Source organism: Nymphaea colorata, chromosome 6 (assembly GCF_008831285.2).
Source record: "Nymphaea colorata isolate Beijing-Zhang1983 chromosome 6, ASM883128v2, whole genome shotgun sequence".
In the NCBI taxonomy this organism is placed as follows: domain Eukaryota; kingdom Viridiplantae; phylum Streptophyta; class Magnoliopsida; order Nymphaeales; family Nymphaeaceae; genus Nymphaea; species Nymphaea colorata.
The window spans coordinates 5,656,719-5,675,909 of NC_045143.1; the positions used below are offsets into that span (position 1 = coordinate 5,656,719).

At 39.1% G+C, this 19,191-nt stretch overlaps 2 protein-coding genes across 3 annotated transcripts; one reads left to right on the forward strand and one right to left on the reverse strand.

Moving 5' to 3' along the window:
• Positions 1-5,116: 5,116 nt before the first annotated feature.
• On the forward strand, positions 5,117-14,283 carry LOC116255754 (uncharacterized). 2 transcript variants are annotated; one of them, XM_031631718.2, is made up of 4 exons: positions 5,117-5,634; positions 5,716-5,921; positions 8,977-10,333; positions 11,801-14,283. In XM_031631718.2, exons 2-4 carry the CDS (start codon positions 5,779-5,781, stop codon positions 13,547-13,549), a joined length of 3,249 nt encoding a protein of 1,082 aa, XP_031487578.1. In that variant the 5' UTR covers positions 5,117-5,634; positions 5,716-5,778; the 3' UTR covers positions 13,550-14,283. The 2 variants fall into 2 exon arrangements, with proteins under 2 accessions (XP_031487578.1, XP_049934262.1); XM_050078305.1 differs by having other exon boundaries at positions 5,117-5,921.
• Positions 14,284-15,393: 1,110 nt separating this feature from the next.
• LOC116256745 (cyclin-dependent kinase F-1) lies at positions 15,394-18,864 on the reverse strand. The gene is made up of 2 exons (XM_031633213.2): positions 18,228-18,864; positions 15,394-16,675 (listed from the first exon to the last, which is right to left on the reverse strand). Exons 1-2 carry the CDS (start codon positions 18,720-18,722, stop codon positions 15,740-15,742), a joined length of 1,431 nt encoding a protein of 476 aa, XP_031489073.1. The 5' UTR covers positions 18,723-18,864; the 3' UTR covers positions 15,394-15,739.
• Positions 18,865-19,191: the final 327 nt, after the last annotated feature.

Consider the following 19,191-nt stretch of genomic DNA (forward strand, 5'->3'; position numbering starts at 1 on the left):
GCTTGATATACTGTTAGCGCAACAAGCAACAAAAACATCATCATCATGCCTTATCATAACTGAATGAGGTTCCTTTAAAAGCGATATTCCATGATTCTTTCTTGCATAGGACCTGAAATCTTGCTCGTTTTCCACTTGAATTCCATTGGAAGACCACTTTTTGCCCCTAAGATTAAAAGAAAGAACATTGCATCCCTTGAAAGGAGCAGTCGAACTCTAGCAACTGCAAATTATAGGCATACACTTACCTTTGGCTACCCAACATTTGTTTCTCTAAATCTTCATCTGTTTCTTTATTATTTTAGTTCCTCACTTGCATCGTCCTTTTAGCTTTAGTTTCATAGTAGATGGTAATGCCTGCATCCCAAGTGGTTTGACGTTTATCATGATATGTACCTATGCTTGTTTTTCCAAGAACCAGATGCCAAGTTGATTAGGTAACTATAGTTAGAGGGAGAAAGTTTGGGAATGGTTGACATACAACCAAATTCTTTGTCTTCAATCATAAATACCAAAGGATAATGAAGAAAATGTACACCTTAAAAGTATGATATCAGATACAATATTTCTACACAATGAAGAATCAGTAGGTTTGAATTCAGCACAAACCACAGATCAGCAGCAGCTTCTTCAAGAAGATGAGAAGACAGCCACCATACAGTCACAAATATGCCTACCAATTTGCAGCAGCATTTGTTGCTTCAGGAAAACTGCACCATGCAGTTTGAGAAATTGTGTCGAACAAATGGCACAAAGCCTTGAATCAACACGAAGATAGAACTCAAGATGCCACCAGCTTGATGAAACAGTAACCGAACTGTAGCTCATAGGACTAAAGGCCAATGAAATTTTCCGTGGATAGACTGAGTAGAAAGGAGTGACCGGTGAATGCTGAAGGACAACCCTGCCGTTAGAAAAAAAAGACATGGGTTTGCATCTCATACATGAAGATTCGAATAGATAAGAAGTTTTTCCTTTTTGTTTATGTGTGTGTGTTCTCTATGTGTGAATAGAGAGAGGACAGGTAATCATTTCACCTTGGCAAGGAAGAAGGAGGCCGGTGAAGGAGGAAGGAGAGGCGACAGAAAGTGTAGATAGATCGATTTGCCATGCACCACCAATGCTATCTCCATTTATCAAATCACGCCATTGATGGATCATAAACATGTTATGGCATAAACAGGAATGTTGGTATCAGGAGCCTTCACTAGTAGAACCAGCAAAGCATCAAAGTGATGAAACTCGCCATTTTACACCTATGGATATAGCTCTAGAGGATTCCCATGAAAGAAATAAGCAAAGGGATTGGAAAATTTTATAAATCCGCAACTGGAAAATGGCCCTGTGACAAATGCATATTCCAGCATTTGAACGTTATCATAACACCTAGTTCATTTAAGTTGTTTCTAAAGAGCAGCATCTTTTCACAGCCATAATGTTATTGTAGGTTAGAATGGTTTTGTCAGGAAAATCAACAAAACTTCCATGTCACATGGGTGCTTCTAAATGGCTGCCACACCTGTGTTGATGCTGGAGCTGGTCTTGGTGTTTTTCTGACACAGCACATCCAGTTCGGTGAGCCGAGCCGGACGAAAACTGACCATTTTAAATGTGTACACAACTAAACTATCTCTAATACAAGAACTTTATACGTAAATATAAATAAAATAAGGTTACTAAACAGTTAAAAAACTATGTAACAAATTATTTATATGCATATATAGACACACACATAGATACAACAACACTGTCCCCACACCTAAAGTTTTTTGAAAAATTGCCACATCTGCACCCACATATGCACCCGCAACCCGCACCCATGTGACATAGCTAAACTGAACTTCTCAAAATCTCAAGCCTCAAGTTTTTCCCTTTTCTTTGGTCCATTACCATGACAATATAATAAGATCTATACACTTTCTTCTTGGCGCTGCTAAATCTTATTGGCTTTGGGTACCCTAAAAATTGTAACTAAACAACAGAAAAAGATAACCCTTTCGGTTGCAAACCAAGAAAATCTTTCTTCTTGGTTTTCTATTTATCAAGTTTCCATAAATCTTATTTGGTATTTTCTTGAAAAGTGCAGTGTTTGATAAACCTTGCAAATTTAGAAAATAAATTTGACTTCCCTTGTTTTTTCCATTTGGATGTATCGCTGAAATTTTGAAAACTGTGTGTGTGTGTGTGTTACCATTATCTCGATGAACTCTTTACTGAAAAGGCTGTTTCCTATTTTCAGGTAATGCATTGACTGGTGAACGACTTTTGTCCCCAGCAACTTACAAACTAGAAGACTCTATGATCTTTCAATTGCTTGGGGACAAAAAAGGATTGAAATTAATGAAAAAATGTATGGCTTGGAAGAATAAAGAGTTCTATATATTTATGAACAAACAAAGAGAGCTAAGATGCATCAGAGATTCAGAATCAATAGCACATTGCACATAGAAAAGCCAAGATGAGCATGTATTCGTACATAAATTCAAGGTGTCTGGAGTCAACTAGTTCTTTCACAATTTTCTGCACCAAAGGGCTCTAGTTTCTCCACCATCGCTGAAAAAATGCCGTTGTTGCTCAAATAAGTCGGTCTCGAACGCCTATCCCCTTTAATGTTTAGCTAAACACCTAAACAGAAGCTGAAGCAACAAAAGTATCCCAAACGAGGGTGAAAAGGAGACAAACACAGGGAAGTTCCATTGCCTGCTCTACATAGATGAACTTCCGATTCTTATCAGCTAACAAAGCAAAGATAACCGAGTCCAGAACGTTCTGTACGCATGCTCCCTGCATCCCGTAGGACAGAAACAAAACCAGAAATGTAGGGCAGAAATAAAACCAGAAATGCCAAACACCGAATTAATCGAGAGAAAGAGAGAGAAGCAGACAAAGGCAGACAGAGAGGGACAGTGACGACGACGGCCCAAGCGAACCTCATGGCTCTGCCCTTGAACATAAGCTGAGCTGACCGTCGAATCTAAGTTGGTTGAGCTTGAGCTACCAGCAAAGACTTTAGACCACCTCAGCCTAATTAGTTATATTTTTGACTAAGTAGATCACAGGAGAGTACTGAGCAATCTCTAATGCCACATTGGAGCTTATCTAGGTATACCATACCTCTTTAAAGAACTACATGTCCCATTTAATTATCCTACATTGTGGTGCAACAACAATAACTGCAATATATGTTGGAACATCCCTATTTTTCAACAATGAAGTAAGCATGTTGAGGTAGACATACATTTCTTTCTAGACCAAATTGCTAAAGGCCAACTTCAAGTTCCCCACATTGCTTCCTCCAACCAACTTGTAGATATCTTCACTAAGACTCCTCTATTCAATGGTATGAAGATCTCAGATCCAAACTTCGGGTTCTTCCTGGACTCCTATGTTTGAGGGGGATATTAGATCTATATCTGGATATGGATACAAAGCAGCTAACATAGAAAAAGATGATAAAGGCGAAAATACTTTTGAGGAAGAATGTAAGGTCAATAATTCTGGTAAAGCTGATCACGCATAGATTACGAAGAATCAAATGGAGCCTAAAATCATGGGTTGCTCCAAAGTCTGTGTACATAAAGATAGCAAGTCTGGTGCAAAATTTATTAAGCAATATATTGGTAATACCTGTAATAGTAAAGAAAATAAATCTGTTGTAGCACCATGTAACAAACAAGGAATTAAATCTCTCGTGTGGCATTGGTTGCGCAAGGAAGAAAAACTCACACCTCTTCTTGTGGGTCTAAGTAGCTTTTTGTTGAACCGCCTGCAAAGCAAACACAACCAATGCTGGTTTCTGAGAGAAGGCATAAACAATTTTTATACGACACCAATCTGAGTGGTTGAACACTGAACGCACGTCAATCCTCCAAAAGCTTCAGAAAAAGACCACTTCAACCAAATCATTCTTTCTCCACTCTCTGAAACGGTAATGCTAGTTCTGGTATTTATATCCGGAAAAAAGACTTCCTTTCTCAAGAAACTCAATTTGACAACAACATTAGAAGAAGGAAGAATAATTTAAGTTTTTTTTTTTTTCTCAGCTTAGTAATGCTACACTTTTGCTCAAGAACCCCGGTAGAACTTCATGTGACAAGCAAAGTTAGATAGTATTCATGGTCTTTCTGTAACGAAAAGTTCATTTTCATTCATGTATCAGTTAGTTTACTTTTATCGGTTTAACTTCCAGTTCATAGCGATTCCTTGTACGCTCTAAACAAGGTCACCATTCATTTTGAACTGCCATAAACCAAAGCCAGAGATCAACTAGAAGAATATTAGCCCAGGAATGAAACAAAACATCCGCAAACCCACCAACATCAAGAGTTCATCAAGTAAGCTGACCAAAACAAAAGGCTCAAGGTAGGAATTCCGCGCACCCAAAACAGGTAAGACCAACGTGTCAAGCTATGAAAACCAACTACCAGAATTCAACGACGGCAGCGAGTAGAGAGAGAGAGAGAGAGAAACAATGAACCAAAGAGGGAGACGGGGGTAGCAGGAGGGTAGCGACTCAGAGGTCATACCTGTTTGTTGGTGTTTCCACCGGAAAAGAAACAAGAGATCCTGGGTTTGCATTTGCACCTCTCCTTCAATCTAAACCAGTGGAGCTCTCTATTCGGGCACACAGTTAACGGCAAGACAAGTTTTTAGCATCATAAAATATAAAAAAAAGGTCATCTGGCGTATGAATGATGGCCGGCTTATTTCAATTTCACTATATCAGCCAGCCGGCTAAGCCTGATGATCTTTTTTTTTTAAAAAAAAAATTTTTGTGATGCTCAAAACTGTTTGTAAATAGTGCATTCTGTGACTAAAAACTATATCATTCATGATTCATCCATTTGATTCCTTAAAAGCATGCAGCCCGACAATACATCGTACTCCATATAATGAGGGGCTGGATGAATGGCCAAATGAATCCAAAATTCCCACGTATATGGACATATAGGAGCTAAATTTGTACATGTACACATCAGGTTGCGTGTTGGAGAGATTTCAAGGATATCTGGATGACCAGATAAATTCATTATATATATATATATATATATATATATATATATATATATATCTCAAGAAGCCTCAGTCATTGGTATCTCAAGAAGCCTCAGTCATTGGACGAGGATGCTGGAAGTTTGCCCTGCCACGTCCAAATCTTCCGCCTGTGGATGTTAAACGCTCCATTCAACGATGTTACAAAACCCTCCATTCTTTTGAACGATATTTTACAGATAATATGAAGAACGTTAAAATTCTCTGGTCGAAATCGTACTTTTGGCAACCGATTAAATTATGAAGGCAGTGGGGTGTCTTGTTGGGGACGAGGGAGGATCACATGCCATCTCACCTCTCCCTCGTTTGAACGGTGTTTATTTCCCTGGTCAGGATAATTTCTGGTGGTCTTTTGGCCAACGATGAAAATTGAGGCGTTGGCATGTTTCTTTCTGTGGTTTCCTTTCAGGCCACCTTCCTCTGATTATTAGGGTTTTGCTGGATTGGATTCGGTGAGGAAGATTTTCAGTCGAGGAGGCATCGAGTCAAAAGTCATTTCTTTGGTCGTCTTTTGGGATATCTCTTGATTTCTTAATTGAGATGATTCGTTGCCATCGACGGCCCCAGAGAGACAGGGAGTTGGTAACGTTTATTCTTCCCTTTCGTTGCTTTCGGAGTTCTAGTCTCTCTGGAGATGATTCGTTGCCATCGTTGCCCCTGCAGAAACAGAGAGTTGGTAGCGTCTTTTCTTTTCCGTAGCTTCTGGGGCTCCAATCTCTCTGTTTCATGGAGGGGACGCCCTTTCTGGACGGTGGTAGGGAAGCATTTGGCATTAAATCTGTTGACCATCACCTTGGATCGAAAAGAACTATGATTCTGGGATCGGATCAGAGCAACTCGTCCGATGGATGCCGGCATTTCTCCATTCGGTGAGTCCTTTTTGGGGTTGGTTACAACTGGAAAACGAGGGAAGGTGGCAAGTCTTTCTTTTATCGCGGATATGATATTGGTGATTTTCATGGTTTTTTGTGGTCTTGCTTCTCAGCTTTGTGAAGGACCCAACGTGTATAAGTTCATCCATAGTTGTTACTATTCATACGTATATGTTGGCTTACTAGTTGCTATGTCTGTTTTGGTCATTCGTTTTTTGTTTTTCCGGTTGGTTTGCATACGCTATCTTGCTGCTACACGAGTTTTTTCTTCTATGTCCCACCTGACAATTCAGAGCATTTTATATTTTGGAGGCATATTTTTTTGGCCATGTGCTTTTGCTCTCGTTCAATATCTATTCCTTTTGAAGCTTGATCGCTCAGTGGTAGTTGAACTTCTTGCATACGAATGAGCTTTTAAGCTGAATCACTGTCTGCCGATAGAAGAAAAGGTAGCCATAGCTGTCTCTGGTTCTTACGCCCTTCTGGATGGAATACAAAAAAAGAAAAAAAAAAGCAGAGTTGACTCCTCGAAAGGTATACTGCCACTAGAGATGCAGGCATTCTGGTTCTTACGCCCTTCTGGATGGAATACAAAAAAAGAAAAAAAAAAGCAGTCCTCGAAAGGTATACTGCCACTAGAGATGCAGGCATGACTGCCATTAGAGATGCCAACTTTTCCATAGCTAGTACTGAACATTGAGGAAATCCATATGATTTTTGTTAGATTCATGGGCTGGTAGCAGCAGAAGTGTACCTTGGGTGTTAAAAGGCACGATCAACCACATTCCTTAATTTCATCTTAGATGAGGCATGAGTTTTAGTAGAATTCGCATATGGACTAATAACCCGCTCCAATACTCTTGCTGTTTTTCAGCCAGAATTTTATGTGTTACCATTAAGCGTCCAGGACCACAAAGCTTTATCAAGGGTCGTGTTTGGACTGAAGCAAGTTTAGGTTTCAAATACGGCATGTTTGGAAGTGAACCTTAGAGTCTCTTAAATGGCAAAACTAGCAATGACTTCATTGTGTTGATGTCTTGAAAATTTATTAGTATCAGCTATGCCCTTCCAAATTTATATTTATAATGCCTGTTATTGCCCTTTCCTTGCTGGAAAAAATTGAACTTATTGCCCGTGTTAACATTTTCCTTTGAATTGAGATTGTTTGACACATGTGAACCAAATCATTTGATTGTCACGTAGTAGCTTACGGGCTTATAGCCTGTGTAGCATGTGCAATGGTAGATGCTAGAAGACTGCTCCCTTAACTTTCAGTGAGAAAATAATGAAAGGAAGGAAGCAAAAATCCATCATTATGTTATGAGCATACAATGCCTTCCATAGATAGTTCTTGAGAACTGTCTATAGCAAATTGCGAAACTAGAACAGAATGTTTAGATTTATTGCCATATATCTTTATTATTATTGGCAAAAAAAAAAAGTATTCGAAATAAAAAATTATGTTTGTTGATAGTTTTGTTAAAGGGATGAACAGGACGTATGGAAACTACCAACAAAAGAGAGAAAAAGGTTGATGGGATACATTGAGTTCCATTCTTGTATATGTGCATGTGCAATAAGAGATTACAAAGATTAAATAGGTTTACAGCTACATGTATTAACCCCTAAACACTCTTTGCCAGTCCACATGCATGTGAGCTAGAGAAGTCCAACCGGTAAGTTGTAAAAGCTGAGTAGCTTGTTCAAGACGTCGATTAGCACTGAAGCAGATGCCATCCTACGGATGCCTGATTTTCTTTATCTTGTTTTGGTAGGCTTGTTAACATGCCCTTTTGATGCCACCCTCAGTGCACAGGCTATCAACAAAGGTTTGCATAGGAATTATGACCATCGAAAGCCTATGTAGAACAAAGGTTGTCCCAAAAGGATGGCCACAGTAAGAAGAGGAATAGCTTTTTCTTTGCTAGGGAACAAGAAGAATGCCGTTAACCCAAACTAATGATCTCATTTTGTCAAGTATACCTTATATATATTTTACCCTTTTGGAAGTTTTTTGTAGCAAATTCCTCTTTGCAATTATTACTGTTTGGTAAAGCAAATGCCATGTCATTTTATTAGCTTTTGTAAGCTTATTCCATGGTGCACACCTATAGTAACATTCCGTGTGATGATGCAGCATAGATGATGCAAAGCAACCAATTGAAATTGACTATTTAAAATACTGAAGTAGGGTAAGAAGCAATGGTACATTATTTTTTAGATAGAAAAGTTCTAAGGAGCTAGAAAGCACAAATGAAATTACTTTAGCAATAAAAAAACTCGATAAAGGTGAAATACATTTTCTTAAAGATAATCACATAAGTTACTACTTCATAGTTCCTTTTGGAGCATCATAAAGGCACATGTGGACAAAGTTCCAACCTGAATAAGATCAGAAGTCGGTACAATGTATAAAAGTCCAATCAGCAACCACCACATAAAATTTTTAATTGGAGGTAAAATTGCTTGGAAGAAAAATGGGACTAAGACTGGAAGCAGTGTGTGAAGCATGTGAAATTAAAAGCAAGGGAAGCTGAAAAACTTTTGAAGTGCTTCAGGAGCTGGAAAGTTGAGCATGTCTGAAACTTGGTTGCTTATTCTGGTCAACACTCTTCAAAGGACATCAACTTCTTAAGAAGAGCATTGAATTTTTCCCTAGAGGCCAATGCATTAATGTGATTGTTGAAGTTTCTAATAGAACTATGTCGTCTACCTCAATTAGGTTGTGGGATAAATCTTCAATAATGAGATACATTTTCCACCTATATTGTGAAATTTTAAGAAGGACGACAGTTTGCTTATTAAATGCTCCATATGAGGTTCTTGCTTCCTGCTTTATAGAACTTTTATTGTTATCATACTTTTATACCTTAAGGCTTGATTATATCTTATGTCTCATAATTAGATTTCTGCTTATTTAAGTTCTGTTACGAGCATATAATCAACAATGGATACATTCTTCCCATTAATGTCATGATGTAATTTATGTCTGTTGCATGTACAACCATATTATAGTTATGGTCTCTTCTAATTATTTGCCATTTATGAGCAGTGGATATGTTGGAGAAATTCGCAGATTGAACAGGAAGATTTGTTGGCCTTTTTCTATATATGATAATAAGGATAATCTTGATAAAGAAACTGAAAGACTACCCCCTCTATCTGTTCCAAAGTTTAAGCAGTGGTGTTGCCAAAAGTGTTCAGGATGCACTGGCATTTGTCTGGATGACCCAAAAGGAGATATCCTTGAAGGCACTTGTGACTACAATGTAAAAGCCTGCGCAATGCACATTGAACTAAAAATTGAACATGTTTCTGTTGATAGCAGAGAAGAATATTCAAGGGCTTCTAACTATGAGAGTGGCTGCAAAAGTTTACTACCCATAAGTATCACAAGTGGAATAAGAAAAGATGAAGGTCAAGAGCATTGTGTTAGTGAAAAAAAATTGGAGAGCTTTGTATCATCAACTACTGCTGCTACTGCAATTGAGAGTGTTCATCTCTCAGATTGCTTTGCTAATGCTGAAGGTCAGGAAGCTACTGAGACAAGGCATGAAGAATTCACAAATGCTTTAGGTCTTAAAGCATTGGAAAGAAAAGAGAAGTCCAGAAAAAAGGTTGCAAAAAGATTGGTTGATAGGAAACAAGATGAACTTGGCCAGGGCAAGCCTGTGCCAGACAGGAAGTTGGAAAACAACCTATCATCTAAACTGGCTGTTCAAGAATTTTCAAGTAGAGGTTTTGATAAAAATAGTAATTTTGAATCAGACATTCGAAAATCTTTAGGTCACATTAATTGTGGTTGTGATCAGGAAAAGAATTTAGAGTTGAACAGGAAGAATGTCCCAGGTAAAGGGAAGAAGAATGTGAAACTAGACATAGATCATAACAAGCATCGTGATATTATTTCGTGTTCTGGACGCAAAGATGATCAGGATGCTGGATCAGGTTCTGTAGTGGCTGAGATCTGCTACCTGAACTTGGGTTCAAGTGATTGTGATTCTTCTGGAGATGATTATTGCCTGGAGGAAAGCAAAATTTTCAGTCCGCATAATGTAGTCCATCAAATGCAAGGGCATCCGAGTGTGGAAAATTGCGGAAGTCGGCATTCCAATGACCAATTTTGTTTGGACGTAACTGCATGTAGGAGAACTCAAAAAACACGGCTGCTATCGGATATTATAAACGAATGTGATATGTTGGCAGCGATGGAAAGAGCTTCTGTTTCAAAGAGAATTGCAGCCATGGGAAGCCTCAAGGAAAGGATTATTCCGGTGAAAACATCTTCTGAGGGTTCTCCTACTAAAAGCCATGTGGAACCACATGAAGAATTTACAGAGTCCAATGAGATGAATAACAAGGCGGCAAGCCACATTAAGGTTTCTGATTCCACAGTTGGTTCGTCCCAGGTATTACTAATAGTTCACAACTCTGCAGTTTTATGGTCTACATCAATTAAGATTTGGCTTCAATGTCTTGTATACTTTTGCTTTTATTATGATCATCAGGGTCCTTCAAGATCCACTGCCACTGGTTCAACTACTATTTATGCCGATCAACGGTTGGCAGTCTCTCCAACACGTTTTAGGGATCAACATACTTTCTTTCTTCGCACGCTTGTTTGGTACTACCTTAAAAGATAGACACTAGGGTGATATTTGTTAATGAATACTCATGTAGGATGTGATCCAATAGTCAGTTGTGTAATTGCTACATGTATGTATTGAACATTTGCATGGGATTTTACAAGACAATGTTAAGAGGTGGTGATATAAATTTAGGTTAGTCACAAAACTTAGAAATGCTTCCTGTGACATTTAGAAACAGATATTGGTTCGTGGATACATAAAAGAGCTTCTACAAGTATTGACATGTTGCAGTTCATGCACTTGGTGCCAACCTAGAAATATAGACAATTGGATCCTTGTTTGACCATTCAGTCCTGAAAATGCCTAAAAAGAGAAAACTACTAAGCTTATGAAGGGTGAGAATTGTAATGATGTATAATCTATTATGGAGATTGATAAATGCAATGCCTTTTCATTTCTGCACCATCACAATTACGGATAGGGCAACATGGGAGTAACTGCACTCAATGAGCATGCTGTAGTATAATATCTATTATCATATAGATATCAGTGATGTGTAGTTGTCTTTGGTGCAAATCCTTGAACAACAATTTCAAACTATTTTAACTAGTGACCTTTATGTAATAAATCTCAAAATACAAATTGCAGAAACATTCACCGATAAAATTTTGTATTATTGAAAGATTGATGAGCTTAGGAACAAAGTCTCAATTGTTCTTGTTTAGGTTCCACTATGTCTGCGAAAGTTGTGGGAAGTCTGTACACATGTTGATAACTTAATCATCCATGTGGCATTGACATATTTCTAAGAGAAAAGTATTTTGTGGTATGTTTGATAAAGATGATTGTACTCTTATGCAATTTTATATGCTTGTTAAACGTTTAGAATCTTGGTAGATTTTTGAACTTTGCACTGTTATAGTAGATCAACTGTCATAGAGTCCTCGTCATGTGTTGGTTACCTTGAATGTGGAAAATGATATCTAAAAAGCTTCCTTTAGGATAGGTGTTGTTATGGGTTTTATTCTATGGCTCACATGATTATATGAAGTGTGCCTGTCAAACTTTGAAGTTTATGCTCTGGTTTCCTTGTTAGATAGATGAAAGTTTCACAGTAGTTCATCATTATCTATCTCTTACTTTTTTAGTGTGTCAAAATATTTATTTTAAGGTAGTCATCCCCACTTTGCAATTATTTGTAATGCATACTTGAATAAGAAATGGCTTCTTGTTTGCTCACTGAAAAAGTTACTGTTTAATAGTGGACAACTGACTTCTCTATTCCAGGATTCATTGTGTTCATCTTCAAACAAATATGAGGAGAAAACCAAAGTTCAAGGGTGTCTAGAAGTCCACGAGAAGTCAAATAATTGTGCTACTGAAATTCCTGGAGATGAGCAAAAGGACTCAGAAACTACTATTGATGAAATTCCAATGGACATTGTGGAACTTATGGCAAAAAACCAGCATGAGAGACGCCTTTTTCATGCTGCTGAACATAAAAGCATGAATCAGTTGATAGATACCTGTTCAAAGAGGGCTCCAAGCATAATGGACATTACTGCTGTCCTCGAAAATGATGTTGCATCTTTGTTAGATGAGGATGTCTCTTTCAGTCAAAATCTAGAATATACTAATGCAAGAGATAAAATGTTTACTGATACAAGAGAGAATGTGTTCACATGCGTAAGAAAAGCAACTGAAATTGAAAGTGATCAAATGGGCTTGAGTTCTGTTATAAACAGGACGGATCATATGAGTGCATGCAAAAGGAAACTGCCTCCTTCTACCACTGACCTTTCTAGTGAACCATGTTTTCCTGTTAGTGATCATTACATGCAGAACTTTATACAAGAATCTGGTTGGAACAAAAAGGCAACAGGATGCAGATGGTTCCCAGCTTCCATACAGCCTGCACAAGAATATGACATGCTTCACTTAGCTCCAATGCAGTCTTCAATGTCAATGCATAAGTCACCTGTGGGAATGCAGACTACCCAGACGATTAAATTTGAATCTCATTGCTGTAGCAGAGATTCAGATTATCTAGAGCCAGTTGTTATTGCAAAAGGAAGTGGAAAGATGATTGATCCTGGGATTCTTGACACGAAAGGAATGAACTCGAGAGCTGCCCCCTACCAAAACAGGAAGGAGATGGTTGTCTCGAAAACCCCTGAAAAAATCTATCCATTTTCTTGGGGGAATAATGAAGTTGATTATCATCCAAAAGACATGCTTGTCTCAGATCTTTACAAGAATGAGGCTATCTCAGCTGTGAATTTACTGAGGTTAGTGAACAGGGACACACTATCTAGTGCGTTGGACAAGTCCTGTGATGAAAGCAATGCATGCCTCATGAATAAATCTCTGTCTTTCCACAATAATCAATCAAATGTATCTGTTGTTCCAGTGGGTTATGTAAACAATATTAGTGAGACTTCTCTGCATCCAATGACGCCAGAAGGCTGTGATCTTAATTTTCCATTAAGAAGCGTAGGCAGGCTACTGAGTCCACTTACTGATGTCAGTGGTGCATGCTCGTTGCAGAAGGACAGACCTCTGGACCCTGACAATCGCAAAATGCCCTTTTGTTCTATGGGTCACTTTTCCTCCAAGGTTTCTCTTATGATGCACAAAGTGATGTCTTATCCTAGCCCTCCGGAATGTGATCAGGAATGCTGTTCGGGGTCTCATAAATGTACACCATTCCATTGCTTTGATAAGAAGGCTCAGTGTTCTTGGGATCCCGTAAACATCTCCAGGCATTCCCAGAAAAGGGATCAGTTGTCCCCTTTCCGTGCAATTGAAATATGTGGTGAGAAGGATGCAAAGCCTCAATTTGGGGCAAGTGACTCCATGATGGAGATTTGCACTCTGAATAGAAATCCTGCTGAGATCAGCATGTACGAGGAAGAAGATGGCAGTTCTATTGTTCAGCCTGAATTTCAAAAATTTGGAAAGTTGTCTCCGACAAGGAACAGATATTGGAAGCGACAAAAAACTGTGAAGCTTGCTGCAATAAAAGCAAATATCTAATATGCTGCTGAGTCATGTCGCATGTGTTCCATTAGATTTTAGTGAAAACCGATCCAAAGCTACGGTAAAGAGTATTGGACTATCTTTGGGCTTCGGACAGTTGTTGCTGGCAAGTTTCTGAGCGCCAAGGTAACGGCTCAGTTGTGGGTTTGTGATACCATATGGAAGTCTAATGCTATCAGAAACAAAGGTTGTCAATTGAATTGCTGCAACAGCACAACAACATACTAAAGAATGGGGCTCCTGGTGAACGGGGAATATCAATATAATTTCAAAAACCTCAGAATCTTGTAATTTAAAGCCTCGGAAAGTTCAGTTACCATTAGTGCGTCAATAAAGGTATGTATATCGCTTGTTGAATATAAAGAGAGGGTGAAACATCTGGTCTGTTGCTCGAGAGCTGGTTTCATCATGTGGGTTGTACACAGGTTCTGTATTTGTTGAAAATGGCATGACCATACATTTAAAGTTACATCATTGGTGTGGTGATTGTTACGATACTTTGGCAAAAAAAGGAACAAGATATGTAGGAAAACTTTGGCTAGTACAGGAAATTTTTTTCCTCTACCGTCAATTGTTGGTTTTCTTTTCTTTGTATCTTTCTTCGTTGATGTTGTCAAAGCTTGTATGTACTTGTGAAAGTTCAAGGCTATTCAGCTGTTACCTTTGTAAGGAGCCGATGGATAGTTTGACTTGCTTAAGATCTTTGTGCAAGAGTTTTGCAAGTCCATTTCCACTGTTGTTTCGTTGTAATGCATAAAAGTTCCAAGTGCGCCTCGGAATCGAATCATTGGTTCCTTATCTTTTTATTTTAATAAATTTTTGGTATGTTGAAGGCAACAGTAGGTAGTACCCTCAATTGCCAATAAGTAGACAATGGATTTGTAGACTTAAAAGGTGTTGGTGTAGTGAGATGTGTCCTGGCTGTCTGACCGATAGTCATGGTTCGGATATCTTTGGCACCACTCTTTTCGTAAGCTCATCTGGGGGATATGACCTACACCTGTTACTCTCATGAAGGTTTCAAGGTCCGGTTCCTTTTAAAATTTTGGAAAAATAGTTATGTCTGCACTTCCTTCAAAATATGCCGTCTTTTCTTCTTTGTAGGCGTATTCTCCAGACAATATTCTGTTTTCAATTTCCTTTTCTTAAACTGCCAGAACCAGGTCTGCCCGCTTTTTGAATATTCCAACACATAGCAACTCGACGAACTTATGCAACCTCCTGGTTCCACATGAACATCAAATGAACTGGCACTTGATTGATTTCCCTTGAGAAGCCTCGATGATGTCAATGCATGAATTCGTTGGTTTTGGAAATTAAAAAAAGAGAATAGCGCAGAGTTTTATAAACTTCTAAGAAATGAGAAAAAGTTTTTAACAAAAAATTTGTGGCTAACGTAGTCATGGCGAATGCACCATGCTCAAAGCACTGGTATCCCTTTTTCTTTGCCGGATGGTGCAATATTTTGATGTTCTGCCCAGGAATTGTATCATAGCAAATAGGAATTAATTGTGTGTATGTGTGTGATCTCTGCCTTTCAGCGGTCTTTGTCCTCTTTCGCACAATTACATGATAACATATTTTAGCGCGCTCTAAATGATGATTCTTATATCCCAAGAGGAAATTCGGGGAAGCCATTCATAATAAGCTGCTCGGTTAACAGCAAAAGACTTATTGAATTTTCAAGCCATTTTCCTCGGGTTCATCTCTGGCCTGAAAGGCTGAAACAGAAAGGAAACTTGAAATTTCCTGAAATATTTGTGTGGACGATTTACCATCGTGAAGTTTAATTTTTGCAAGTAAAGCTTTAAAATGTACTCTAATATGCACCAGTCACCACGAAGAGCACAAATAGCAACCTCAGAATAACATAATTATCTGAACCGAGTATAAATTAAGCAAAATACAGCCTCTCTGGGGAATCATTTAATGCGACACCACTTTCAAAAGTTATGAAGCAAAAACAAGCAGAATACAATATCTTCACATGCCTCTTCCAGCAAGCTCTCTCTGCTGCCAAAGTAAGCTGTAAACAATGTTCGGCGACTAGCAAACGGTCAAGGAACATCGGTAGATCATGACAGCCACACTACTTGGGCTCATGTAAAGTATTTTTGTTTAAAGTATTTTTTTTTAATTAATTTATTCACAAGTTCTGACAATGGAGCATATCAGTGGTGGAAAATCTCATGAGAACCGGATAGAGAAGCCTTTATCAGTCTGAACGAAGTCCATGTCACCTAAGTCCTCGAAATCTGAGTCGGCACCCAATTTTTTCCAGGCTTGGTCATCCCAATCTGCTGCTGAGCTCTCCTGTGTGCTGCGCGTAGATGGCACCTTCAATTTGCTTACTGGAACAGCCAATGGTTCTTCATTGAAATAGTTATCATCCATTAATTCTAAAGCAGTAGCTCTTGCCATAGGGTCACAGCGAACGAGCCTCTCGACTAGAGAAACTTCAGATTGAGAACGGTTAGGCAGGCAAGCTTTTAGACCCAGTGGAACTTGGATATCCTTGAAGGAAATTTTACCATAGTCTGGAAGAGATGAACAACCTGGCCACGTTTGTTCATTTATGTTACCCAATACATTGATTATCTTAGCCAGCTGATCAATATCTGCTGTTCCTTGGAACAAAGGTTCCAAAGCAAGAAGCTCAGAAAATATGCAACCAACGGACCACAAATCAATTTCAAGACCATAATTTGTTGAACCATAGAGTAACTCAGGAGCCCTGTACCACCTAGTTCCAACGCAAGAAGTCAGGCCTTGTTCATTGTCACCCATGTCATTCTCACTGTCATGGCATGGGCTGTGCAAAAGGTTGTTGGAATAGTCACCAGCAACAGAACTGATGAAAGAAGATCCTGTATCTTGCATGTTGACCAAGTTGTCGGTTTTATGCAGACCATCCTCGCTATCTTCCTGATTTAGTTCAGAGAAAGTCACAGGGTCATGGACGTTATTCAACCAACCCACTGAAGCCTGCTCCTGCGATCTGTTCTCCTCCGCACTGCCAATGTTCCTTTGAGGCATCATGGCCTGCTCTCCCGTGTCTTCGCCCTCAGCCCAATTTGGGTTGTCATCCCCTGGCAAAAATCCAGGCTGCTGGAGTATCCTCGACTGGCAAACCAACACTAACCACATTTCACACCTCTGAATCTAAAATGTGAAATTTCTAGCATAAATATGATCCTTGCTGCAGTTGGATATGTCAACATTGGGGGAAACATGCGATCCTAAAAACCAAATAATTATATATTAAAAAAACCAAAAACAAACACCGGTTCAATAACCAACAATGTAGAACTTTCCTTAATGGAAAGTTCCATCACCACACGCTAAAGGGAATCTAAATGATTACTTAATATTGCAACACCAAGACGTGACAAACAGATTACCAACAAAGTTGATGAAGCCAGCTCTTGACATCAAGTCAGGAACTTAATATCACCCTTTTATCTTAGTTCTTAACTGAGACGGCAAAACGAGCAAAAACTAGAGGGACTCCTCGTGAAGTATGGAAATACGATCTTCCCAATGTAAACTGAAGTTTAACAAATACAATGCGTCAAAAGACAAAGGCAGGTTGAAATGGTAGGATCTGACTTATTTCTAACATTGCTCAAACATATTTTGAGAAAAGGCTTAGGAGATATCTACCAGATATGATACATGGAGTAACATGCTAATACGAAGGGTAAAAGTACCAATATGTTCAAAGTCACCATTTGCAAAGACTGGTAATTATATGTAAATCAAAAGACGAAGCAAGAATCAACGGAAGATACAGACCTATTTCTACATTGTACAAACATACGAATTTGAGAAACGCTTAATAACATGTTAGATATCCATGGATTCATTTGAAGGGTAGAAGTACCAACACAAGTTAATATCTACAAAGACCGGTGACCTAATGTAAACTAAAAAGTTACATAGCCTGAATAGTGGATTAAGACAACTCGTGAAACCAGAGGCACAATAAAATTTGGTCTCCTCTAGTCCATTAGTTCCCCGAAAAATGTCAGCTTCTCAAGACTGCTCCCCAGGCAGAAGCCTCGAGACCTTCCAAAATATCACGCCCGCTTGTTTTTACTGGTACATATTTTACCATCTAGAATCGCATATAAACATTCGTGGGCCTAAATAAGATGGTCGAAGCTAGAATTACAGCTCTGGAAAAGCATCACGATGGTAATATATAATTCAGCAACTCACCAAGGAAAAAACTGAACTATAATTTTGTGATATGGACGAGGACCAGTATCCTGGAAATAATGAGGAAAATGTTCGCGTCAATTGAGCCTCAGATTTCAATTTGGTGATCGATTCAAGCATTAGCTGGTGCTTTCTTTCATGGCAGGCGGAACCTTCGGACGAAGTAGTAACATCAATCAGAAAAAAAAAAGCAACAGATTCAATGCTATAATTCAAATATGATTATGCATACCAAAACTATTCGCCTAATTCACAATAACTGAAGAAATAATCCTACTTGACTTTAATTGGTGGATTTGCACGGACGAACAAGAATCTATCAGGAAGAATGCACCTTCAAAATAGCGTCTCCTCCGAAATGGTCATTTTGAAAGCGGCTTTATGATTATAGTTATCCACATTATGAAGCAAAAACTGAACAAACATAAACACTTGCAAAATTTGATCCCAATACCTGGCCGAAATCCGCCAATTTCAAAATCCCGTCAGCAGAAATCAACAGATTCGCAGGCTTGAGATCCCGATGGACAACCAAATTCCCGTGACACGCCGCAACCCCTTCGAAAATCTGAAGCATCCACCGCTTGATCTCCCCTACAGGTATCCCCTCTCCACCCTCACCTACTCTCCTCTTAGCCTCGTCGATGACGGTGGCCAGGTCCGTCGGGAGGTACTCAAGGACAAGGACAGCGTCATCGTCGTCATTCCAGAAGAACTCATGTAGAGTGACGACGTTCGGCGACGAGGATCGGAGGAGCTGGAGTGCCTCGATCTCACGGTAGGCGCTCTGATAGTCATGGACCTCCTTCAGGGCGACAGGGAGGCCGTCGTCCCGGCGCTTTGCTCGGTAAACGTCGGCGTAAGCGCCGTAGCCGACCCTCTCCAGGATCTCGTAGCGCTGTGCAATTTCCGAGTTGCCATAGATGCTCCAGCTCCGGGAGTTCGCCATCGACAACCAAAGAGAATCAGGATTGTGAAGATTAAATGATTGTTGTAGGGAGATTTATGACAAGGAAGGTCAAGGTTTAGGGCTTCCTTCATGCCTCTGTTTGGAGAGAGATGGGGCTAGGTTTAGGGTTTCCCATTGGATTGCTGGTTGCACCAGAAATGTTGGTCGTAAGTATTTGGCCCCGCTGGAAACGGATCCGATAAAGTGGAGTATCCAATCAGATCAGAAGTTGAAGTCAGAATCAGAATCCCATATTCAATATCTATTCTTTTTGAAAGACATTAACATATTATTCAGATCTAATTTGATATACTTAAACGTCAGTGTGGAAATAGAAGTCAGTTGGATCACATTTTGGATCTAAACATAAGATTTAGATATGGTATAACCTTTTCAAATTCAAATAAGAGAGCATTCAGTCAATCAATCAGATGTGATAAAGGATCTAATTCCAATCCAATCCGATGAC

What these genes read in the sequence shown, in the direction of transcription:
- LOC116255754 (XM_050078305.1), top strand. Translation starts at nt 5,779, where the DNA reads ATGGAGGGGACGCCCTTTCTGGACGGTGGTAGGGAAGCATTTGGCATT. An exon ending in TGCCGGCATTTCTCCATTCG is followed by an intron (nt 5,922 to 8,976) that starts GTGAGTCCTTTT and finishes ATTTATGAGCAG; the next exon opens with TGGATATGTTGGAGAAATTC. An exon ending in CCACAGTTGGTTCGTCCCAG is followed by an intron (nt 10,334 to 11,800) that starts GTATTACTAATA and finishes TCTCTATTCCAG; the next exon opens with GATTCATTGTGTTCATCTTC.
- LOC116256745 (XM_031633213.2), bottom strand. Translation starts at nt 18,722, where the DNA reads ATGGCGAACTCCCGGAGCTGGAGCATCTATGGCAACTCGGAAATTGCA. An exon ending in AATTGGCGGATTTCGGCCAG is followed by an intron (nt 16,676 to 18,227) that starts GTATTGGGATCA and finishes TTGGTTTGCCAG; the next exon opens with TCGAGGATACTCCAGCAGCC.